We start from the raw sequence: 26,973 nt of genomic DNA on the forward strand, positions 1-26,973 counted from the left end.
CATACTCCCTTCAAACTTTATCAAACGGACACACCAAACATTTGTTAGAAAGAAAAGTTACTGCGCTGTCTCTCGTGAGAAAAATCGATAACCAATCTAACCAGATTTCCAAAGCCTCAAGCTCTTCGACTTTCCAACATGCAAACCATTAATTTTAATTACTATCGTGTGAAATGTAAAACAGATAAAGCATATTTATAATGACAATCAGGTAAAACAAATTAAATTAATCAATGAACTTTCAAATTTTGTTTATCATACCCCAATCTAGAGATTTTTCCCGAGTAAAGCCGGGTAAAATCCTTCAATAGCGGATCCAGAATTCGGTAGGAATTTCTGCTGTTCAATATATTAATAATTATAATTTAAAAAAAAAAGCAAACAAAGGGTAAATTGAACAACGAACTCACTATTCAAATATACAAGAATGTCATTTTTAAACTGCCTAGCTGAATAAAGCCATCGAAAACTGGTCGTGGGTTCGAGCTTTACCAACTCGCCACGTGAAATTTACCGGATTTTATTCACGCGTCTAATACCTAAATAGAGGGACAATTTTCTATAAAAAGTCCTCTCGGAAGGCACTCCCTCCTCGACAGATCGCATGCTTATTGTCAATCCATATCTCATTAATCCAATCCAATTCCTCCAGGATGCGTGCATCCCAGATTAAGAACAATTGTTCTAGACGAGAGTAAATCTCCCGATTCTTTAGACTTACGGTGTCACGAGAGAAATTCCTGCGATTATAAATATTGCAAACAAAAGTATTATTATTTTCTAGATGTAATATTTGTTTAGACGGAGATATTTCCAGTAAATATGATAAATTGCACTTTATTTTCTAAGGCAATTTGTACAAAATATCATGAAATCTGTAAGAAATTTCGTATTACCGTATATTAAACTTAGTAAAGCTTGGTATATAATATAAACACTAAAACCTGTCCAAAGCGGAACCTTAATGGAACCTGCCAATACGGAAAAAATATTCGGTACTGTACGAGTCCGGTTCACACAGGTTTCATTGTACATACCAATTAATTATTAATTTATATTTGCTAATTAGAATCATCTCGATATTTCTGTTAATTAAACATGCAATAGCCATATTGATGAGATGGCGATAAATCTATACCATTAATTAGTTGAGCAAATTTCTTTATCACAAAGGATTTAAATGAATAAAATTAAAAATATACAATTTTGTGTAAATTTAATTAATATTTAAATAATTGAATTATATTATTGAATATAGTTTCAATTATTAAATCATGAATTCTTGGGCGATGACTCTTAAAACTCTAGCTGGAAGCTATTGCATTATACGGTATTTAGAATGTATATATTATCTCTCATTTAATTCCTAGTAATACCTGGATTTTTATAAATATACATAATGGGAATTTATATCTTTTATCGTAAAAGTCTTTCGCCTATCAATGGCCGAGTGGACGAAACCACCGAAACTGGTAGTTAGTTTCGGGTTTTCACCTCGGCCACGTGTAATTTTACAGGCTTAAATTACGTGTCTAACACCTAAACAGGGACCAGTTTTCCATAAAAAGTCTTTCCTCGGCAGGTAGTCACGTGTTTAATTGCTTTATTCTATCACCCCGTTTATATCTTTCGGGTTGTTTTAGATAAACTTTTTAAATTTCGTTGTTAAGACGGCATTTAGAAAATGATTTACAAAAGTAGTCACGTTTAAAGCGTAAGAAGCTTAAATAAGCCGATTTAGTTTAGGTAAGAGTATCTTGGAACGATGTTTTTATGCGATTAAACGCATTAATTAAGAATTATACGTCTGCTTTAATGTATCTAGTATATTTAGTATAAAGCATATCGATTTGTCACCTTAATCTTTAAAAAGCCACGTGATAGTGTTTGAAAAACACCAATCTTTCTTGTTTAGTACGTTTCTTTACAAGAAGAACCTGGACTTTGTCTTGGTTCTACACCTGTTGTTGCTTTGTCAATAACACAAATCACCGAGCAAACAAAATCAACTTCTAGAAAACAAATTCGAGAAAGTTGTAGATCAACATTTCATTACCTAGAGCGAGATAAGAACGAATTACCTATTTTTCCAAACAGAAATGTCTATTTTTATCATCTTTATCAATACGCTACTGCTTCTAAGCTCCTTATATGATAAACATACTAAAAATATTTTTGCTAACAAATGGTATAATAAAAATCTGCAGAAATTTTTAAGATATTTTCCTTTATTTTAGTTTTAAATTAGGTTTGCTTTCTCAGTTTTAAGAAGGCCTTCCTTCGTGCTCCTTATGGATTCGACTAGAGTCAAAGTCCCACAATGTAAGAGCAGATGGTCGAGGAATTGGGCTTATCATGCAATACAAACCCGGGTTCGAACCCGAACTCACCATGAAAGCAGCAAACTCATTTTCCATTCCGGCTGTCCGCAATAGTATTTTCCAAAATATTCTTTGCGAATAATTAAAATGTTATTATTAATTGATTCTAAGAAAATTTGCGTGAGATTTTCTTTAAAAAGCTACAAAATAATTTCTAAATTTGATAAATAAACTGTAAATTTATACACTGCAATAATTCGCTTAAATGTTTGCTTTATACTTCATTTCGTGGCTGGTAATTGACGAGGAAAAGTATAAAATCCAGCAACGAGTTGCTTCTCTTTCTCGGCAACATTTGATGGCTTCATCTGTTACGATATTTTATTATTAAAAATGTTTATATTTTTAACTATTATAAAATGTCAAAAAGCTTAATTTTGAGGGTACGAATGGGTTTTATAAAAACTGTAAATGCTAATAACGAGTAAAATCATTATTAAGTCCGACCCTACTCGAGATACACACGACCCCCTTTATTTTCCATTCCGTCGACCTTTAACCGCATCAATCCTTTTAATAGTCAACCCTCCCTTAAAAATTCCAGAAATTTTCGACTGATAGCACGGGAGTTATTAAGCTTCAAAGACGGTGAAGAAAATCGTGCACCCCACACACTAATACAGAAATTACCCCTGAAATTTTTGCATTTCTCGACCAAGTGATTGTAATTAAAGTACCCCTATTTAGCGCTATCTACAGAGATATTTAGCATTCCTCGTGTAACTAAGTCTGATACGGTGCCATTTCAAAACATTCGAAAGACATTTCTGTAAAAAACTAAATTTATACTAAAACTCTCCACCGTGGCACTTTTAGCGCTGCAAAGAACAAACATTTTATTTGTACGAGACATTCTTGCTGTATAGAGACCTTACCAATATGAATGATGCGGGGTATACTGTTCAATGTGGCACCATTCTGAGAGTAATGAACATTGTGGTTCAACGGCCGAATGTAATTGATCTTCTGTGATGTTTCTCGCATGCAGTGTGATATTGTCTTTCGAACATAAAATTTGTAACGTGCCCTCGATAAATTACACTTTTTACGTGTCCCCATAACCAAAACTCACTTGAAAAAAGACCTAAAGCGCCAAAAATGCCTTAGTGGTCAGTTTTGGTACTAATCATTTTTTTACAGAACCATCTTCTGTATGTCCTGAAATGCTACCATAGCAAATTTCATTGCATTTGAACTGTTAAAAATTTTAATATTAATCGATTTATTTAAAATTTATTTAATCACAGCAAAAATTGTATTGTTATTAAAACAATACATACAGTTTTTTATATATATAATTTTACTTTAAAAAACAAAATAAAATTATTTTATATTCATTCTGTGTTTGTACTCGTAAATTTTATCGGGATTCTTGTATCATTATTCGAGAGAGATATTAAATACCTTTGGGCATTGCCTGGCTGTTTGAGGCATTTATTACAATAAATAATAAAAATTTCATTTTTTAAAATTAAAATTATATAAAAATTCGTATTCGGAAACGTTATTTTTTATTCTTTGTACTTATAAAAAAATTTTATTAATTAATTTATTCATTTGTCTTGTAATAACAAGCATTTTTTTAAAAAAGTAAACACCCTAAACAAACACAAAGAATTGCCTGTTTACTGTAAAAAAAAAATAAGTAAATGATTTTTTAAAGAGAGGACAAAAATTAATATATAGTCAAACCTGTAACAACGGCCGCCTCTTAACGGCGGACATTGAGTAATTCTTTTTGGAATTTCGTTTAAAATATTCAAAAAGAACGATGTACTCGAATCGATCGAACCTCTAAATGGCGGCCACCTGCGAAAAACGCCCCTTTTTTTTGTTTCCTTCAATGGCCGTTGTTTACAGGTTTAACTGTATTTTATATATTTATTATATATATTGGTTTTTTGTAGAAGATGCCGTGTGTCCTGTTGTGGAATTAGTTCCATTATGTGTTTGGATGAAATAAAATTTCTGGAACAAACCACAGGGACTTCATTAAGCCGTTGGTAATCTCCAAATCATGTTAATAGCTAGAGTTACTCTGTTGTTGTCAATAACGTCAAACTGTAACTGAATTTTTCCAGTTGATTTAATCTAGAAATAAATCCCAAGGTTGCGATATTAAATGTAATAAAAGAAAAGAACGAAGAGTCGTTTAAAAATGTTTCTTCCCTTGTCTTGATTTTCATTTAATTCTTATTAAAATTAATAAGCGTTAAATTTTCTATGTGAAACCGGTCCCTGTTTACGTGTTAAAATAAACACGTAATCTATGAGAAACTGGTCCTATTTAGATATTAAGCACGTGAAGAAAATTTGGGAAATCCCACGTGACCAGTGTTCGAACAGGCGACTAGTGTCGTATAATTTGCATTTTTACGATAAATTTGCAATGATTTAACACATAACTTAATTAATAATCACGTATAATAAATTTAAATTAGTTTTTAAATTATATTTTACAATTTTTACACAAAATTTTACGTGAATTTTCGTAAAAAATCAACCGAACTTACTTTTTGATTTATTGGAAAAATAGTGCAAAAATAAACTAATTTAATTTATTTTTAACAAATAAACAGAATTTCCGAAAAGTCTGTTTACTAAATTAATCAAGAAAAACGCGAATTTAAGCAGTATTTTTGAAATAATGTGATACAAAAATCCATTAACATTATTTACGTTTAAACTGACATTTAACAGTTACAACGAAAACAACGTGAGATAATATGTTTCTATTCAAGTTTACATTATAAACGCATTCATAATCTCGATTTAGCGCCATCGTAAATAATGCCACCCTCGCGAAACGCCAATAAAGATTTGTGGACCGATATTCCCCTAAGTATTAAACAATTGTTCCATCAAACTTCGGTTTAGCGCCACACTCTACTTCAACTAATGGCGTTACATCAAAGTTTGACGGTGTTATTTTAAAACAGCTTATATTTTAATTTCAAAAGCATTTTCACAAAGCTAAATTGATTTAAACTGTTGTGTTATAGTTATAACGAGCACAATATGAAAAAACGTGTGTGTTTCTGGTTTATTTAAGTTAGAAATACAGTCAAACCTCTAAACAACGGCCCTTTTTGGGAACGTAAAAAATGGGCATTGTTCGAACGCGGGAGTTGTTTGGAGGTTATTTTGTGTGCATTTTTCAATATGCCCGAAAAATGGCCTTCGTTTAAGGTGGACGTTATTGTAGGTTCGAGTGACTCATCGTCTGGATCGTCCATAAACTGCGTAGTTTTATATTTTCCCACTGTAAAACATCGTAATGGGGTTGCACACACCACCAAAATTACGTAATGCATATTCTCGATCAACCGCCTTAGGAATAATACTAAAGCGCGGGGAACCGAACATTACATTAATTAATTACATGTATAACGTACAAAACAGTACGGATAACTAATCAACACCGCAGAAACAAAAGCATAATGTTTTTGTAAACACCCCACCCTGGGCATATGCGCGTTACTTAATTTATGAATTTTAAGATTCAACCGGTTAGACATCCGGACGGCCGAGGGATTAGAGTAACAACCCCTACCGCTGTAAGGACCACCCCAGGAATTTTTCGGGCGGTGGTCCGTCCCTCGCCAGCCTGCAGCTCTATTGCGCGCCTGGCCAAACATGCTAAAAAAAGCCTCTTAATGCTTACGGGGCAGAAAGAGTTTTAAAAAAGGATGCCACCTTGTAATTTAATAAAAACTCGAGAAATGTGTTAACGAATACGACAAGTTTGGGAGTTGTAGTGTATGCGAAATGAAATATAAATTGATTTATTAATATAGGTGGTCCTCCGCGATATGTTTAAGATATAATTTGAACGACATTCGATTGTTGAAATCGAAATTAAAAATGCAAACGATTTTTATTTCACGTTTTAAGTCATTTATTCTTAAGGAAGGACAAGTAATTAGGATTTTCCTTATATTTTAATTAGGGTTTTCAAGAAACAATCTCCCAACGGTCAAATCACCTTATATCTGAGCAGCAGGGAATTTGTTTACGACCATGGAAAGGTGACTCCTATCGATGGTGTTGTCTATATAGATCCACTTTATCTGAAAGATCGAAAGGTCTACGCCATAGTTGTTCTAGTCTTTCGTTATGGAAGAGAAGACGAAGAAGTAATGGGATTAAAATTTTATACCGAAGCAGTTTTAGATTTTAAGCAGGTAAGAGAAAGATTTTTTTTTACTTAAAGAAAAACAATTTCCACAAATATAATTCAATTTTATTCTTACTTAAATAAACATTAAATCTTCTTTAATTTATCAAGAAAATGAAATAATGGCGACTACGAAAATTAAATTTAGTGCGCTATTTTTTCTTTTGTTTTATTAATTTAATATTTAATATTATCGATTTTTAATAAGTATTTCTTTCGTTTAATTAAAGGATTTAATAACGCGATTGAGTATTTTATAAGAAAAATTTAATTAAGTTTTTAATATAAAAATTATTTAATTTAAATAATATTTTTCGTAATAAATTTCAACGTTTTTAACGTTAAAAAGTAGAATAATTTTAATTAAAATATTTAATCAAATAAATGTAAATTAAATGTCATTTAGACTTAAAAAGTAGCATTTTTAAAATATTATTTTATAAAGATCAAATAAATTATGAAAATAATATTAAAATCAGTAACAAGTTTAATTTCAGATGATTTTAGAAAATATTTGTTAAAAATTCATAAAAATTGCAAAACACAAAATGTTTTAGAAATTTTACATTAGATTTTGTAAAATAAATCATTTATTTAATAGATAAACATACTAAATATTATATGCTATAAATAAATAATATTTTATATAAATATTTAATAAACATATATTATTACATAAATAAATAAAGCTTTAGACTACCAGTTTTCTATACTTCCCACTGGTTAACCCTGTCTTGTACAGTTCTTATTAAGTGTTGCCACTCGCTTTCCCCCTATTTTCCTCTAACCCCGTCCACCCTAGCTCGGTGGATAAAACAACTGATTTTTTTGCTTTTGTTTTGTTAAGTTACGGCAAAGCAACACTCGGACGATCTGCCTATTCGAGTGTGAAACTCCACGTGGCCGGCCCATCCTGGCGAGCCCGAACCCACGACCGAACTCCCGGTGTTCGGAGAACGGAACCGCTTGGCCGCTGGTGGGCCTAAAACAACCGAACACCGGTTCGCGCGCCTCAACCACGAGGAATTTACCGGGGTTTTTTCACGTGTACACAATAGGGATCATTTTTTATAGAACGTCGCCCTTGACGTAAGTGTTGCCCCCATTAAACCCTATCGTCTCCATTTGAGTAGAAACCGATCTGTCGTAAAATAAATAAATAAATTTATTTTAAATTTTTCAACTATTTAATATGAATAATTTTTTTTGCAATTTTTACAAGAAATTTTACGTTGATTTTTATAGAATAAATAAATAAACTAGGTCGAGTTTTTTTAGATATAATTTTAAAGTAGGAAAATATGTCCCGCAGTTCGCCAAGGAATGTTTTATGTTCAATATATCTACATTTGACAAAAATCAATAATCAAAACTCCTCTTATAAGCAATTTGTTATATTTTTTTAATGGTAAATTTTACTTCTACAAATATTTATATTTGAATATGTTTATTTAAAACAATTTACAGTAGTTTCCAAATATAATTTATGTGTTTGTGTGTTTGTTTTTTTTCTTCTACTAAATAAATAAAACTAGTAAAATTTATTTCCTTACCACATAAATTTATTATTATTATTTTTTTTTAATTATTAAATTTTGTTTCTTTAAAAAAATATTGTTTTAATATAAATATAAACACTTTAAATTGATTTTTTTGTTTTGTATTTGAAACAGTTTGAAACAATTTAATGTCCTAAAGTTTTAAAAGGGTTTTTAAGAGGAGTTTTTAAAGTAAAAAAACTATTAAAACTTCGAAAACAAACGGAAAAAAAGGTTTTTTTCTGGTGTTTTAAACACGTTTTCCTTTCTAAAAAAAATACACTTTTACACTTTTTTTTGTTTTTTATTTTATAAAGAATATATTTAAAATTTATTCTTTTAAGTAAATGTAATTTAGTTATTTTATTTTATATAAAAATAATTCATTAATTTTTAACAAATTAATTAATGGATATTTAGTACTCGGCGCTAACATACAGACGGATGAGGCGGTTGAAATATTGCCCTACTTTTCCGGGGATCCAGGATCGATCCGGTCTCCCCATTAGGTATTTTTCGAGGGCAGTCGACCCGAATTTGTCGGGGCCCCGTCCCTCGATACCTCGGCCCCCTATTGTAGGCCCGAATACGAAAGAAAGACCCTCCGATTGCCCACGGAGCCGAATGAACCAAAAATGTACGGGAAAGAAAAACACAGTTATACCTCGATATAGCGCCGTCGTCGTATAACTCCGATGCACTTCATAACATAGTAGTACAGTTGAACCTGTCTAAACCGGGCCGTATTATTCCGTCTAGGCAGGTTGCCGTTTTATGAAGGTTTTACGGTATATTTCGTTATATCCGAATTACCAAACGTTGGATTTTGCATCGTAAAGGACATCAAACTTGTGAGTAGATCTCACGATTTAACGCCACACTGGATTTAGCGCGAATGTCCGAGGAGAACGAGTGGCAGCGCTATATCGAGGTTTCTATACATTACAATTAAATTTAAAAGTTTTTCATATAAAAATATATTTAAAATATAAACAATATTGTTTTATTTAGATAATTTTTAAATATTTTTTCCGTGTAAATATTTACATTTATAATAATAATAATTGGTATATTATTATATTAACGGTGTATGGTATATGGTATATATTGTAACAGGTATAATTAAATTTAACTTCGTAAATTTATTTAATATATTATTTATTCGTTTTTGTTATTTAAAGGTCGAAAATAACAAAGAAAATCGCTCCAAAAAATCAAAGAATATAAAAATAATAATAAAATAAAATAAAGAAATTTAATTTTTTTCTTTATTCTTATCACGAAATTGGGAGTTTATTTAATTCATTTTTATATTAAAAAAGGAAAAAAGAATTTTTATTTTATTTAAATCGATTTATTCGAGTCAATTATTTTGTATTTTTTAAAAAAAATTAATTTTATAATAAAATAAAAATAAATTCTGTAAATTGTAAAAAGATAAGAATTTCATTGGTTTTTTTAATTGTTAATTTTATAAAAGAAAAAACAATTAATTACTTTTTAAACAAAACACAAAAATAAGTAAAATAATTTTTTTAATGAAATTATTATATTTTTTGGATCTTGTGATTAAATTATTTTCTACTAAATTGATTTAAAAGAATTGAAACGAAATTGTTATTATTATTATTTTAATATTTATAAATTTATTTTTTATTTTTAGAGTAAAATTCTAAAATAGTAAAAATGTCATTGACATTAAAATATAAGAATTTGCACACATTTAAACGTCATTTTTGTGTCTTTTAAGTAAATACGGTGGACTCTTAATGCAGTAGACACCCGATATAGTAAAGAACTTTGTTGTCCTTTGCTTTCACTTATACATAATTTTATCGGTCCTTGGTAAATAGTTAGCTCGATATAACGAACAATTTATTGGGTTTTGTATAAATTAACTCGATATAGCGAATAGTTTATTTATCCTTGTTATTTCTTTTGTATATAGTGAATTCGATACATTGAAAGGCTTTACTACTCCTTACAAGTTATTGTTAGTAGTTCATTATATCGAGTTCACTATATAGTAACTCGATATAGTGAATAATTTATTGGCCTTTTCTATACTTCACCTACGAAGGAAGTCTTGATACGCGGAATGATTTAGCCTATTATATAAGAATTCACTATACAGGGAGTCCATTGTATATTAAACAATAACAGATAAAATATATTAATAATAAATAAACTTAATATTATTATTTCTATATTTTTTCGATAATATTTTATAAAATTTTAGTTTTTATTATTATTTTTTTTAAAGTTTATTGTTAGTAAAAGGAACAGGCACGTCTCACTGATGAAACTTAAACATCGGCAGTTGTAAGAGTAAACAGTTTTAGTTTATTTTAACCAAACATAGGAACTTATTTGCTGTCTCAATGTGAAATCGTGCCTCATCTTTTCTTCCTATTTACACGCTAAATTTTACTTTAAAATGATAAAAAATACTAACATCTGAGTACAGAAATGATATATTATTAGTTTTATATTAAATATATATCATTTTACGTGAATAAATTAATGATAACATTTTTGGAACGACCATCTTCATCGGCATCTCTCGCATCTTATTTACGGATTATCACTTCAGAAATTGAAGATAAATTAAATTTTCTGGAATTCGTCTGTGTAAATTGGATAAAAATTGAAAAAATTTAATAGTATTTTATTTATTGCTGATGATAAAAAATCCTTTTCAAGTGTGATAAAAGTATCTTTGGATAGGAAACTTCCAAATCGATAACTTGTTTTCTGCTCTTTAAAGGTTTAAAGATGATGTTTAGTAAAATTTTACTCGACTTTATCACTACATAATTCTTTATAATGGTTTTTTTAGAATTTTCTACATGATTTTTGAAGTTTTTTTTGGATATAATTATTGTGAGTAGCGGGATTTAATGGTAGAATCCAGCAACGATTTCATCCGGCAATTGATGAATGGTAGCAGATGTCATTCGTTAGTTATCTAATAATGTCAAAATTAATCCGAAAATGTCATTGTACTCATATATTTAGCCTATTTAATGCATTTCTATCATTAGAACAGTTCAAAAATGTTCAGAAATTAATGAAATTCTTCGATAGTTCGAGTTATAATTAAAGCTTACATCTTAAATGGCAACCGCTAACGGAAACGAAAACGTGGCCGTTGTTTGGAGGTTATTTCGTAAAATAGTTTTGTTTTAATTAAAAAAAAAGTTCCTAAAAATGGAGGTGATCGTTTAATGGACGTTCGGGTTACAGAGGTTTATGGAAATGTATATACAGTATACAGTGTACACATTTTTTTAAAAATAATAAATAGGTGTTTACATTTTTATACTCGTAAAAAGTTCAACTGATTTAAAATGCATTAGAAAATGCTACTTAGTTTTCATTTTCAATAGAAGAATGCATTATGATATTGTAATTAGTTCCAAAAATAGGATCGTTTAAACACGGCCTTGCGCTTATTTCGTTGATGAATAGCAAATTGATGCTAGAAATTTAAATTAAACGTGGAGAAAATTGGAAGATATGAAAAAAAAATCCTCGACAAAATGCCAAATAAAAGAAATTCGTATTCTTCGAGACAAAAATATATAGAAAAAAGTGTCTTGACGTTAATGAGAATACTAATTTAAAATAAATTGATAATTATTCTTATAAATAACTCTTGCAAATTTATGACTTTCAAAAATAAAAGATTTTAATGGGAATATTTTCCTTTTAAAGTACTTAAACACGTTTCGCGTTTAGTTACACGTAGATAATGATTTTGACGTTATCACTCGTACCGAGTGGTGCCATCAGTAATCACGCGGCGTAAAATAATACGTAAAATGGATTAATAATTTTAGATTTTAATTACAAATAATGGTGCATTTTCTCCTGAATACAGCCTTAATAAAGTTCAATATTATTGGTAAAGCATCATCGTCAGTAAGATAAAGATGCAAAGCCTTATAAAACTACTGAAGTCTGATAGCCACATGGAGTTTTTGGGGCTTTCTTCGCCTGTGTAACAGTAAGTAGGGATCGGTTTCCCGTAGAAAATCCTGCAGGAAGGCTCTCCCCTTGGTAAATCGCCAATGTGTCGTGTTTACTTATTCCCTCAATCTAATCCAGTCCAGTTATAATTTAGCTCTTGAAGCTCCAGTTGTAGAGTCACTTAACTGCGCAGTGCATAGGACAGTCAAAAATTTTATGCTGAATAGTGTTCGGAGTGTTGGTATTTGTGTTACCAACCTATCCGGGTAGCTGCCGAAATAACGATGACCAGTGAGAAAGTAGAAAGAAGCCATCGTGTGTTCCAGCAATGAATTAGTACATAGTTTTTGAGGCAGGCTTTGGGAGAGCGTATATCAATATTTTACTTCGAAATCACTGTTCTGGGATGCCTGGGTGATCGGGAACAAAAGTACAGATCGACAGATATAGGTCCAAACAGCAGAGGTCGTATCGATTTGATTGTCTGTATTTAACATACTCCAGTGTAGATTCGGGGTTAGAAAAAACATTTACTACCAGAGAATGATCTTGAAATTTAAAAATTAAAATAGCTCAATCATTACGGCATTCGACACAGCTTGAAAGACGGTAGTGTAGCTGGAATGTAGCTGGAAGCTTCGAAGGGTATAAAATTAAGATTAGGAACAATAATAAGAATTCCTTAGATGTATACAATGAAAAAGCGTAAAATAATTATAAATATTGAAAATATTTTGTCATTCTTCTTAATATATCTTACTCTATATTATATTACAAGTAATATATTGATATTGACACATATTTAATATGATTATATTAAGATATTACTTGTAATATAGCCTAATATTGTAAAGATATATGTTCAAAAATAATATAATTATTGCATTATTTAATAAGGTATACAAGATTCTAAATTATTCTAAAAAGAAATAATATAAAAGCAAGTCCTTCGTAAAAAAGTTCGCATAAGACTGTAACGTAGAGCTACTTTCCTTTTAGGACTCTGTAGGAATTTCTTCATCATTCTGTAACGTTGGATTCTTTATCTTTCAGGATTCAAATGTAGGATTCCCCTTCTTTCAAGACTTTATAACGTGCGATTCTTCTTCTTTTAGAACTATGTAACACGGGCTTTCTCTTCCTTTAACAGAAGAAAAGTTCAAGTGACATAGTCTCGTCTAAACTTCCTTTATAAAGGACTCTCTTTTATATACTTCCTTTTAAAAGTGATTTTGGTAATAATAAATAACAATAGAAAACTTCTTCGTAATTATGATTTAAATTACTTATTTAAGATATGTATTTCCTATTTATGTAAGGAAACGATTCTCTGTATCCTTCTTCGTAAGATCGAATTCATTTCGTGACCGTGTCTGAATTTCGTGATAATCAGATTTTGCGTGTTTGATTATTAATTGTTTACTCTTTAAAAAGTCAAAATTTCATTATTACAAAAACATTTACGACATTGTTTACTAAAAGAAACAAAAACTTTGTTCTTATTTACGTTTATTGAGTGCCGCGATAGTTTTCACAAGATCGTTAATTTATATATTCGAACTTTACATTCCTTTTATCTAACAAAATAATTACAATATATTAAAATTATGATCTCGAAGCATTAGAATCAGTTTTATTAGCAGAAAAAAGACGTACATAGAGCCAAACTTCGATTTAGTACCACCATTCACTTACCATTGACCGAACACTGTAGTTGGTCGCATTTGACCAACGGGCTGTCCACGTATTTTCTGATTTTTCGGGTTTTCTTCACTTATCTAGCACCTAAATAGGGGACAGTTTCGCGTATAAATTGCTCCCGAGGCACCACCCTTTGGCAGATGGCCCGAATTTACCACCGAACTAATCTTACAGCACTACAACCTAGGACACTTCTCGCTACTATTTTACACCAAAAATATAATAATGGTATCTGCATACATATTTGAGTTTGAAAGTCGCGCGATTTGCTGACGAGACTGCCGAAGGGTAGCGCTATATCGATACGCACATGTAGAGTGATTACACGATAATGCATACTTTTAGGCCATCTTCTTTAAAGTTGATTATGAACTGGTTCATTATTGAATTCTAGTAAACGTTGAATAGTAATAAAAATAAGAAATAAATGAAAAGAATTAATTAAAGTTCGGTTCGGTTTGATATTTATGCATTGAATTTATATAATTAAATCTAAAGGTTGTCATAATTTAATGAATAGAGCTTTGTTTGCTGTGTAATTGTGTGTTCTATGCCAACGCATAAACTGAAAGAAATGTAAATATATTTAGAACATATAATAATTAAATACATGAATATTTATTCAAAAATATACAAAATACACTCCAATATTTACTTATAACTTTTTTATTTATCTTTCGAAAACTTGTAGAACATGTAAGAAAAATAAAACGTTAATATATTTTACGTTCTTGACGTAAATATTGGAATAAATTTTACTTGTTTAAATAAATTCGACATTTTATAAATTAAATTAACGCATGAATATCCTTCATTCGTCCATTTAATTACATTTCTTTTTCGACTTTAAAGTGAATATATATACGTTTGAATAGTTAGGAAACTGTAATTAATATTTTTATATTTCAGTCGGGTTTCATTAATTTTATGTCCATCAAAAATTACTCTAATACCGTCATTTGAAGTACATACACGCATTCCTGTTATAGCTGGAGTGTATACAACTTTTTAAGAGTAATTTAAGTACCATTTAAGTATTCTAAGCTAAAAAATAAACTAATTTTTGCAATGTTTTTTATATTTTATTTGTATTTACTCCCGTACGAACCATACGGGGCTACATCCTATTATAACCGGAGTGTGTACAAAGTTTTTCGAGTAATTTAAGTATTTTTAGCTTTAAAAACAATTTAATTTATAAAAAAGTTAAGTTTTATAAGTAGTTTTTGATATTTTATTTGTAAAACGTCAGAAGAAAACACAGAAATGATTCACTTATTTAAAGATTTTGGTTATCTTCACCATTCAGTCTTCAAGAACCAATTTAAATAAAGTGAGGCTTCTATTCTTTAAACGGAAGGAAAAACAGAATTTTTTAAAGTATTCAGACATTAATTTGTGTTTTTAATGATAAAATCTATTCGGTATACTTAAAGATTTCTCACCTGTTATTGAAATAAATAGAAAACACAATCACAAATGAGGAGTAAAGAGCTGTTACGACGAATAAATTCTCCGAATAAAGTTTATAAAAATGAGTATTTTAAAAATATATAATCCCTAAATAAGTTCATTTATTAACTGTTTTTATATTTATTCTTTTGTGACGTTTCGTGTATAGAACTAATCATATCTGTTTGTACGAGAGCGATAGATGCTGCTATGAAAGATTTATAGCATTAATATCAGATGAAGTATGAAGCTGGGTTCAAAGAATAGACAAACAAATAAATCCTTATAAAAATAAGTTATCAGATAAATTAATTAAGTTATTCTGTTATACATTTTATAATTTAAATATATATAATAAAAGTAAAGGCAAATTAATAAATACTGCTTAAATCGTTCGCTTAAGAGTACGGTATATCGAGAATAATATATTTTTAAGGTACAGTCAAACCTCTGAACAACGGACATCGAAAGGAATATTAAAAATGGTCGTTATTGGAGGTGATTTTAATCCCGTATGTCTCGGAACAGTCACGAGCTCCTCGTAGAGATGACACAAAGCTATAGAAAATCATTTTAAAATGCTAATTTTTAATCTTTTCGTATAAAAGCCTAATCTTTAACGTTTCGCTTCGTTTATATACGAGCAGCAGGATTCTTAAACTGTTTGCAATGGTTCAAAAACCAACTAATGCAAACGGTTTGAGATTTGCCCCCTTCGTTCGGTGCCGATGCTTTTCCTCAATGCAAAAGGAGCATGGTGAGGATTTCACGATACGCACTGTACTGCAGATAAATACTATTATATTCATTAGTATAGCTCAATGTATATTTCTTAATAATGCAAAGATTCCTAGTCTAATCTTCACGACTTCGAAGGTTCAGTCGATATAGCCGAGAGGTCGATAAATTATAGAGGTTATTTAGAGGTCGTTAGATGCATTTATTTTCATTACATTAAAATAATGTAATAGAAATAATAATATATAATTGACATTTCTTTAAATTTTATTAAAATAAAACACAATTTTAAATTTTATGCGCGTTTATAATCAGTATAAAAGGGAGTAGACAAAAAAGAGAGGTTGAAAACCTTCAATATTAAGCATTAAGAACGATCAGTTTTGTTAGTTTATTAAAGGATAATTTTTCTTTATTTTTCTTTCATTTTCTTTACTTAATTCTTCTTTATTTAAATGTAAGTTTCTCTGCGAAGGTTTAAAGACTTTTGTACGAAGGGATGTTAATAAACGTCAGTTAAAATTGATGCGAGTAGAAAACACGCAGCTGTGTCATTGTCCGAGGATTATATTGAAAATATTCTATGATACTTAAATACGTACTTAACTTAATGTTTTTAACGCGTGTACGGCATTTGTAGAATACATTTGCATTTTGTTTCCAAAAACGTTCGAATCTTCAAATTATTTTACGTAACTTTCCATCGAATATGCGCCTTCCATTATCAAGAATCGATTCTGCGGGAAAGCGTGTAACGAATAAACATGCATAATAATAATAATAACTTCGATTCTTTGTACACTTTAATCATTTACTGTTGTAAAGATCGAATGTTTTGAAAAATTACACAATAATTTAGAGTTTTTCTAAAATAAAAATGAACTGGATTGATTATTTTAATATGTAAAGATGCAAATAATGATAATTATCGTCGTTTACATCCAAAGCTGCCGTAGACGAAGAGTGTAAATCATCATCATCCGCTTAACAGTTTATTTATATTCAATGCTGACCATCATCGCAATTATAATCAGTTTAACCGCTCATTTAGGTTCAATACTTCCACAAACAAATAATGTAAATCGTCATCATCGCCATCACCAAGTTTAACGATTCAAAAGTCCAAAGCTGTCACATTGATGTAAATTATTATATAATGGAAGAAACGAATCATCATTTAAATCGTTATAATTTAAACTTAATTAAATTTTTTCCTCGTAAATTACGATTTCAATAAAATATTTCCTTATTTAATGCGATACAAACGTTCCAACATACTAATTCCTTTCTTAGGTTTTGGAATATTTTCCATCACATTGAAAGGTTAAGAGGAAGAAGAGACAAAAAATAAATAAATAAATTGCAATATTTGATTATTCGTGAGAGATTTAAAGAAAAATCATATTTGTTTGTATGTTCCTTTTTTTGTTATAACCACAAAAAAGTTTCAATATCACGAAACTCGACTCTACGTATGCGTTTAATCATCCGTTCATGCATTATTCATTTTATAGAATATCATAAACGTCAACGAATATTCATTCGAGCATTCCCTACTTTTCTGCACCATTATTTTTTTTATTTTTAATAAAATACTTTTTTATTTAATGCGATACAAACATTCCAAAACACTAACTCCTTTCACGTTTTGGAATATTTTTTCATCACATTAATTAAATAATAATATATATATTAACTACTCATCTAGGTTAAACGATGCTACGTATAAAAGATGCAAATCATCATCATCATCCTCTTCTTCAGCTTAACGGCTTATCTACGTGAAATGCCGCCTAAAAGAAATGTATATTATCGTCAGCTTAACGGCTCGTTTAGGATCAACGCTGTCACAAGTAGATTGTAAATTATCATCGTCGGGTTGACGGCATATCTAGGTTAAACGCTGCCACTAATAATCATCAACATCATTATCGGCTTAAGTTGCAGCTTTATATATAAATATTTTTTTAAAAAAACCTGAAATTAATATTATTTTACTAAATTTATAAACTTATTTGTTGATAAGATGCAAATGTTTACTGAAAATCGAGAAATTTTTACATAAATTCACATCTTTGTGGCTGGAAAAGTTTTATTATATTGAATAAAAACCGATATTTTTATTGTCGTAAGATTGTAAAATATAGATTTATTGAAACTTTTCTTTAAGAAAAATGTAAATAATTTGGAAGAAACGACATAGAAAATGGTCTTTTAACAACAGAATACAGAGAAATGTATCGATACTTTTGTCATCTTCTTGGTTGAACTTTCAATAGCAAATTATTTGTAACATACTTTCCAAATATTTTATATTTTTGTACAAAGATAGTTATTGGAAAAATACACTTTTATTATAAGAAAATCCTTTTATATTCTTTCAATAAAAATCTGTATATTTTTATGAAAAATATTTTATTTTAAATTTATTTACTGAACTAAAATCTAAAAATAAACTTCCAAATTGAGAAAAAATAACAAATATCTTTGTGTATAAGATCAATTTTATTTGGTTGAATTGTAATTTTATATAAAAATTAGTATATGAATTAAATTATTCCTATATTATAAATTACATGGATGATTTGACGAATAGATTATAGATTTAGATTGTTACTTCGGGGACCGAAGTTTAAGCTCGAGCTGAATATCCAAATTTTCCTGATTGGTTTGATCTGGATATGATCCCTCATAATTGATCGTTTTTATGGGTTTTACGGGTGCTCGCCTACTCGCGACCGTTGATCGGAAAGTTTGGATACCACTGGACGAAGTAATCATTTAAAGTGCCCAATTGGATAAACCCACCGAACACTAGTCGTGGGTCCGCACTTCGCCAACGGGCTGGCCGCGTGGAGTTTTCCAGGTTTACTTTCACACGTTTAAAATCTGAATAAGGACCAGTTTCCCACAGTCCTCCCGGGAGACAGTCCCCTTGATAGATCGCCCTGGTTTGCATTAACTTATTCATCAATCCTACAATCAATTACACTTAATTTTATTGTGAATGTAGATGATATTCAGATTTGGATTGGAGGAATAAGGCAGTGCAACACAGGCGATCCGCTAAGGAAGATGCCTCTAGGGAAGGTTTTCTATAGGAAACTAGTTTCTATTTAAGTATTAGACACGGAAAGAAAACGGGAAAAACGCCACGTGGCCAGACCATTAATCGGGCGGGAACACGCGAAAGTTCAGTACTTTTATCCACTCGACCTCTGGTAGAAACGTATTCAGATTTAATTTTACAAAATATACAATAAATAACAATAAAAATTATTTTTTTATATACCCTCGATTTTAAGGGCCTTGATATAACGAACTAAATCTGTTTGTTTCGAGGCATTAGCGAAGTGAAAATACAGTAGAGTACAATATCAAATAGCCACTGCTAGTTCGTGTAAATGTCCATTAGCTAATGTTTACGTCTCTGTTTGGAAGTTTAGTGCTTTTTCCTCTCCTATTTACTTCAATATAAACTGTACCTCTTATTATATTTCATATAAGTTTTGTTCTGTAGTTGATCACGACATCTTCGGATATAACGACAATCGAATTTTTGTATTTTATCTACTTTTACCTTATTTTTTTATTTTTTACTTTTCGGGGATGTAATCGTCAACCATTTTGGCTTTACATTATATGTGTATAATAAATAAATATAGTAAATAAATAAAATTTTATTTGTCACAATGTGTTTTTTATTTATAACCTGATAAATACTTGGAATAAATGTAAATGAAACAATTTTATTTACTGTATTTACTTTTTCACTATTACGAATTTTTTTAAATTCTAATTTTACATAATATTGTATTTAAAAAATGTTTAAAGTATACATGAGGAGCCATTACTAATATAAAAGCCGTGGTCTGTGTAGGTGTGTGAATTCCTTACAACTCCTGCAATATTTGTCCAATACAGATGAAATTTTGGTCATATTTGTTTTATGTTCTGACGGAAAGTATAGGCTATTTATTTTGAGGAAATATTTGCTATAGAATAAACGTTTTATCGATTTCGGATCGATGATCGCACTTACGTTGCAGTGACCAAATTTCCCTTCAGTTGCGTTTTAAAATATTTTGACAAATGGGGTATTTTAAACTTACTTTATTAAATTCTAGATCTAAAAGAATAAGAACAACCGAGACTTCCCCCCGAAGGCCGTTGAAGCTCTTCTCAATTTTTCGATGTCTACTTTCTCATGAGGTGTGGAGGCTGAGTTTGCCTATACCTATGGCTGATACGGCTATTTTATATAATATGCCAGTCAAGAAGAACGTGGATCTCCTCCTTCCACTCTATCCATTTCTTCTTTGCTGCTGTACTTCTCTTAATTCTGAAAAATATGTTATGTTTTCTGGTGGAGTGACTTTGCAGACTGTTCGGCAATAGATTTGAGAGGTGTATCGCACTCTAATCTCTAGTAGCAGTGTACATTGCCACCCCTTAAATACGGATTGACTATCCAGTCTGGTTCATTCATCAAGGCAGTTTCTAGTTACACCTTATTTTAAAAAAAAACCGTATAACCGAGGTTTTGCTGTATTATACATTATATATTCTATTATTTCGGATTGTCGTATGGTAACAGATACTTTTGCATTCCAAGTAATCGACGTTATTATAAATAAAATTATTATTATAATTACTACAAAATGCAAATTAAATGGTAATTTTTTATTATTAAAATTCTATATTTTACTTTAAAAATTAAAAAAGTACACACTATTCCATTATATTCTTATTAAGTAAAATACAAATTTAAAATATATGCATGAAACTTTGTAAAAATTAATAAAACGTTTCTTTAACGTTTCTAGAATTAGGATTCTTGACTTCTTACTTATATTAATTGCATGCTTCCTTAAAGGATGCATTGAATAAATTTATAAAAGATCCATTGAAAACGATGCAATCCTTCAAGGAAGAAGATTAATTCCATCCCTTATACAATGGAGCAACGAGCTCCAAGGACTCGAAATGAAACGAGTTCAAAAAATAACTCATTTCTCAAAGTTCAGTTACGTTTTATTAATTATTGCAATTAAGTTTTCATTCGTTGCTCATAAAAATAAAAATACGTACTGAATACTCTTCTAAGCAATAATACAATCGTAATTATTATAAAATTAATAATTTCTTTTTATATAAGTCTGGGATTATTTGAAGATGCTAATCGTGAGTCTTCTACAGTTTGCTTGCGCATTTTTAAATAATATAAAATAAAAATCTGAATAAAAAGTTATAAAACAAGACATTTTTAACTAAAAAAGTATAACTTTATTTATAACGTATATACCTTCATTATAATCAATTAGCCAGAAAGTCTCGTCACTCCTGAATAAAATAACATAATGTAGCGCAGTAGAATAAATACGAGGTAATGCACAATTTATTTGCTATTATATTTATTACATTGCTGCTTAAGCATCCAGAAGATCAGTACGAGCCCTATCATTCGACACTATGCACGTTTATGAATCCACGCACTCGCAGTAAACCATTCTTTTACACTACAGCAGCATTTGAAATGAATGATGAAATATTCCTTAATATATTTGATAATTTAACTAAAGTTTATTTAGTTGTATTCAGTAGAGAATGTAATGATAGAATGTAGGAATAGTGTAAGAAGGCATCCCGATGGCTGGAATAGTTATATACAATATTAATAAATTCTGATAATTCCAATCTACCTAACGATGAAGACAGAAGTCGGACATTATATTGTTCGAGTGATTTGTTTGTAGCAACAAATTGGCTATAGTTTATCTTAGCTCTTAAAGAATATTTAAAGAATTCATGAAAAAAATATAATTTTTTGAATTTGAATGAAGTTTCATTCATATCTGTATCATGTGCAGTCCGACTTTAAACACAGGGTAGAATCGATTACGTTCTATCCTGTATTTGAACTTTGTTTAAGCGCAAGATGAGACGTGGTCGTATAAATCACAGTTTTTGATGCTCAGTTCTGGATTAATGATGGTGTAAATTAGAAAATTAGTACGCGAATTTTACTATGCGATTAACTTTTGGGAAGGAAATCCGATGCAAGTTCATAAAGTTCACTATAATTGAACAACTACTGAACAGATGAATTAACTATTGAAGTAACACACGAAGCAAGTTGCCGAAGTCATTATAATTCTTATCCTTCGCACGAACGACTCCTATTGTTTATAGAATAAATAGAAATGAGCTAATTTTTGAGGAATAGCAGGAAAATTACCTACAATAGTTTTATTCTAAATTACGTTAAACGAAATCGCTAATTATTTTTATCCGCAACGTCAGCAACAAAAGTACTGAAGAGTTTTCTTGTAATTGAAAAGAAGGCAATGGAAGATAATTACGCTAATTTTTCTTTATATGTAAAAGATTAGAAAAGAACAAAAACTTTTTAAAACCATTTATATTAAAACAAAATTAAATAAATTCGCAAAGATTGGTGGAACACAATCGCAGTGTTTAACTGATCACTCGGCAAATAACATTTTATCATAATTAAGAAATTGGTAATAATTATAATTAAATATCTGAAGACAAAGTCCTCCCAAAAAAGAAGCGCCATTTATTATCTTCGTATCCCCGATTATATATTCTCGGCGACTGACCTTTCTTTTTAGGCTACTGGACTCCAGAAAGCTAAAAAGTCCTTTTAAAAACACAAAAATACATTCCTTTTTGGGAGGACTTTGTCTTCAGATATTTAATTATAATCATTACCATTGAACGAAAATCTACAATTTATTTAATATTAAATGTAAAATTTAACTTGAAAATTTTTATAAAATCTAATTTAAAAAACGTGATTAAAATTCTAAAAATTAATTAAGGATAAGCAAAATTTTAGGAATTGGCAGAAAACTCTGCTCGTTTTTGCCACGTTTTTCGTTAATTTTGTTTTTTCCGCTTTTTAAATATAATTTTCTAATTAAGAACGAAAGAAATTATTTATAATTTATTCCTTAAAAAAGCTTCTTGGTTTTTTCAATGTTTACTAAAATGAACATCGTCATCGTCAACATAACTTAAATCGATAGAGAGAAACTTCTAGAAAAGGCATTAGATCCACTGGAAAAGTCTGGCATAAATCGATAAGATGAGGAAATATATCATTATATTAATCACTAAATTTGCTTTCATCGAACGAAAAGTAAATTCTGTTGATGCGTTTTCCCTTTAATCTTCCATTAACTAATACGAATAACTGATTAATTGCCAATTAGATTATACGTCGACCACTGGTATTACAAATTCCACCTTTACTTTATTCGCTCTGAAAAATTTACAATTACAACGTATTGATAATTTACAAACCTAAAATTAAAGTCTGTTGTAAGGATAAAATGTACTATTCGTGATCAAATGAAGGCGATGATAATGAAGTATCCTGTGGTATGATCAAAGTAAAGCAACGAGGATTTGTGATAAAAGGAGTTTAATAAAGGGTTACTTGACATTAATTACAAATTTCTTAGACGAGTGAGAGGAAGAAGGCTCAAAGCAGCTAGGGCCCTCGTCCTCTCACTCTAGTCGCAATTATAAAGAATTATTTGAGATCAACAGACTAAGTGGTTTATCATTACTTTCTATCGAAAATTCAGAAGCGAGGAAACCGGATTTGTCTAAGACAATAAACATATTCACTGCAATTAAGTCCAGAAAAAAAATTAGGCAGCCATTAATTATCACTTTGCAATTAGGCCCAAATGTAGAACCCGTTTTAGGTGTGTTTCGTAGGCTCCACTCGCGTGTAGTTACGCCACTGCGAATTTCTTCAATTTAATATAAATTAATGGAACTTAAGGATTTATAACATAATTTCACTTTCCTACTTTAAATTTTTTATTTATTAAATTAAATTTTAAAAATATTTCGTCCATATTTTAATAAATAATCCTCAAACTTAATTACTGTCTGTAGACGTAAATGGGATTAAATTTAAAATAATATTTTAGCGAGGAGAATTCTCTATTCGGAATAATTCTATTGTTTTTGGAGAAGGGAAGTAATGAAAATTGCGCTTTTAACAAGGATACTTTCTTCGTAATTAATTATAATAATTAATTTTAATAATAACAATTAGTGCTTTCTAAAAGTAAGATTTCCTAATTATCAGTTAATTACTGCTTTTAATTAATATTTCTTTATTCTTATGAGCAGCTATTTATCATTGGCGTATTGACTATTAATTATAATTAAGAATTTCGTTTAGAATTAACGATGAGGTGAATTTTACGTTGTAATTAAAATATATTTCACGAATTTTAGTCATGTTTTAGTACAAAATTATTTTAAAAATATGAACGTATTAAATACAGTCCAACCTCCAATAACGGTCACCTGTAAATGGAGTCCATTTGTATAGGCACTTACTTTCCTGACTCTGTTATATATAACACAGGGAAAGTATAGCGATTGGTCAAAAATGACCCCGAGACTTACATTTTTGGACTCGAAGCATTTCACTTTGAAACGCCGAGAAATGCAAAAGAATTCGGTTTTTTTTAAAATATGTATGGACGTTAGTATGTGGAGGGGCACGATTTTGTTCACCCTGTTTGAAGCTTAATAACTCCTGTGCTTTGCGTCAAAAATTTCTGAAATTTTGCAGGGAAGTTTGTATATTAGGGGAATTAATGCTGTTAAATTTTGGTGGTTAAAGGTCGAGGGGATGGGGAGATAAAGGGGGTCATATCTGGAGTAGAGTCGGACTTAATGACGATTTTATCCGCATTTACAATTTTTTTTTCTTTTTATAAAACCCATCCCTATCCTCAAAATTAAGCTTTTTACCATTTATAATACTTAAAAACATAAAAGTTATTTTGTTAATAAAATATCACAATAGATGGTGCCACGCGCGGTTTTAAATATTACCGGAAAAGTTAAGCAACTCGGTGCGAGATTTTTTTTAAGTAAATACAAAATAATCTGCGAAAAGTGACCGTGTGTTATGTTCCTGTTAGTGCCCGTTGTTCAGAGGTTTGACTGAATTTCTAATTTTATTGTTAAATTTAAAAAGTAGCAAATAAAACCTTTAGTTTTTAAAAAATTTATAAAAATAAAAATATATATTTGTATACATTGAATGACGTTAGATTGTTGGTGACGTTTTCAGGTGTATCCTTGCGAAACTCCCTCAGAAGAAGACTTGAGCGTATTACAGAGTAACCTTATCAGGAAACTGGGAAAGGATGCTTATCCTTTGACCTTGAGGATATCGTCCCACGCACCTCCTTCTGTTAGATTACAACCCGCTCGACCTTATAATGGAAGTCCTTTGGGAGTCACTTACGATCTGAAAGTGTTTGTTGGTACGTTGAATAATTGAAAAATCTCTCGAATAAACACGGCTTTTAAGATAAAGCTTTTGCTCTATAAATGTTTATATTATATCCTGTTTAAACGATGTATTAAATTTCATTCTCTTCCAGACGTTCAGTTAATTTAATGTAGAATTTCATGTAATTTAAATTAGTGTCACAATTTTATATAAATTTTCGATTTATGTATTCTATTGCTACCTAATAATGAATTTTGTAGAATTACAATTAATGTTTTTTATCTGAGTTTATGTATTATTTAAGTTTATGTTGGGCTCCCCTCCATCATTACCCAGTGTAGGTCTGGCTAAAACTAAAAGCGTATGGACGAAAAGGCTCTCTAAGTGCCCACAGGGCGGAAAGATCCAAAAATGAGAGAAAAATCCAGATATAAAAGATTAAAAAAATAATTATAAGTGATTTTTGTTGAATTTATTTTTATTAATTTATATTTACAGGTGAAAGACCCGAAGAAAAACCACACAAAAGAAGTAGTGTGCGTATAACTCTTCGTTGCATGCAATACGTTGCACCCGAAACTCTACTTTCGACCGCTTCCCCCTGTGCTTCAGTCAGCAAAACTTTTATTTTCAGTCCGGGAAGATTAGAAATCGAAGTATTATTGGACAGAGAGATTTATCATCACGACGACGTCATGCATATTCACGTCACTGTTAATAATAACAGCAACAAAACGGTTCACAAAGTTAAAGTATACGCATTGCAACACGTTAACGTTTGCATGTTTACCAACGGGAGGTTCAAGAATCTGATCGGAAGCACGGAAACCGAAGATAAACATCCGATACCACCGGGGGCCAGTATATCACGTGATTTCGGCATAAAGCCCATGAGTTGTTTAAAATATCCGGTAGCTTTAGCGCTGGAAGGTAGCTTTCACGAAGAAAGTAAGTTTCTGGCATCTTCAACACTATTGGTGGATCCGAAAGACAAGAACCCGTACGGTGTCGTCGTGTCTTACGAAGTCAAAGTCAAAGCAATCTTAGGATGCATGGACAAACCGATAACTGTACATCTTCCTTTTAAGCTTTTACACCCCGTTCCTGCGGAAGGATCCATGGAGCAATGCGATGGAACTTGCAAAATGACAAGATCCTTCACGACCGACCTCTTAGAATCCGAAGATTCCGTTTGTGGTGACGTGGCACAACTGGTGATGATAAGTGCATAGCCGGGTGATTATGCGCTATACTTCACTTAATGGAAAATAATTGCCTTTATTAGATTAAAAAGTTAATTAGATCAACCGAAAGAAAATTATATTTGAAAAATCTTGTACATGGAAGAAAGAGGAAAATTTCATTTCTAATACGAAACATAAATTGGGTATTATTGTTGATATATAAAACATAAAAATAAATACAATCGATATACAGAAAAATATATACAGTCGAACCTCCGATAGCGGCCACCCGTAAACGGAACGTTTCTTTTTCGAATGCATACAAAACAAAACCTCCGAACAACGGCCATGTTTTGCGTTCCCGTCGGTGGCCGTTGTTTACAGGTTTGACTGTATTTATTTTTTTAAATTAATATAATTTCCATATTTAATGGATAAAATATAATAAATATATTTCATAAACTTAATTTACAATTTAAAAAATAGTACATATTAAGCTTTGAAATTGTAAACACTTTAGCAAGGAAAAATA

At 30.2% G+C, this 26,973-nt stretch overlaps 1 protein-coding gene across 1 annotated transcript in view; it reads left to right on the forward strand.

Moving 5' to 3' along the window:
• The window catches only part of LOC136990926 (arrestin homolog), a 64,741-nt gene extending 38,016 nt beyond the window's left edge, over positions 1 to 26,725 (forward strand). The window contains exons 2-4 of the mRNA XM_067289398.1: positions 6,331 to 6,565; positions 25,093 to 25,288; positions 25,756 to 26,725. Coding sequence (XP_067145499.1) covers positions 6,331 to 6,565; positions 25,093 to 25,288; positions 25,756 to 26,489 — 1,165 coding nt within the window. The 3' untranslated portion in view covers positions 26,490 to 26,725. The remainder of the gene's footprint in view (positions 1 to 6,330; positions 6,566 to 25,092; positions 25,289 to 25,755) is intronic.
• The last annotated feature ends 248 nt before the right edge of the window (positions 26,726 to 26,973 follow it).

Source organism: Centruroides vittatus, unplaced genomic scaffold (assembly GCF_030686945.1).
Source record: "Centruroides vittatus isolate TY-2023 unplaced genomic scaffold, ASM3068694v2 contig_1381, whole genome shotgun sequence".
Lineage (NCBI taxonomy): Eukaryota > Metazoa > Arthropoda > Arachnida > Scorpiones > Buthidae > Centruroides > Centruroides vittatus.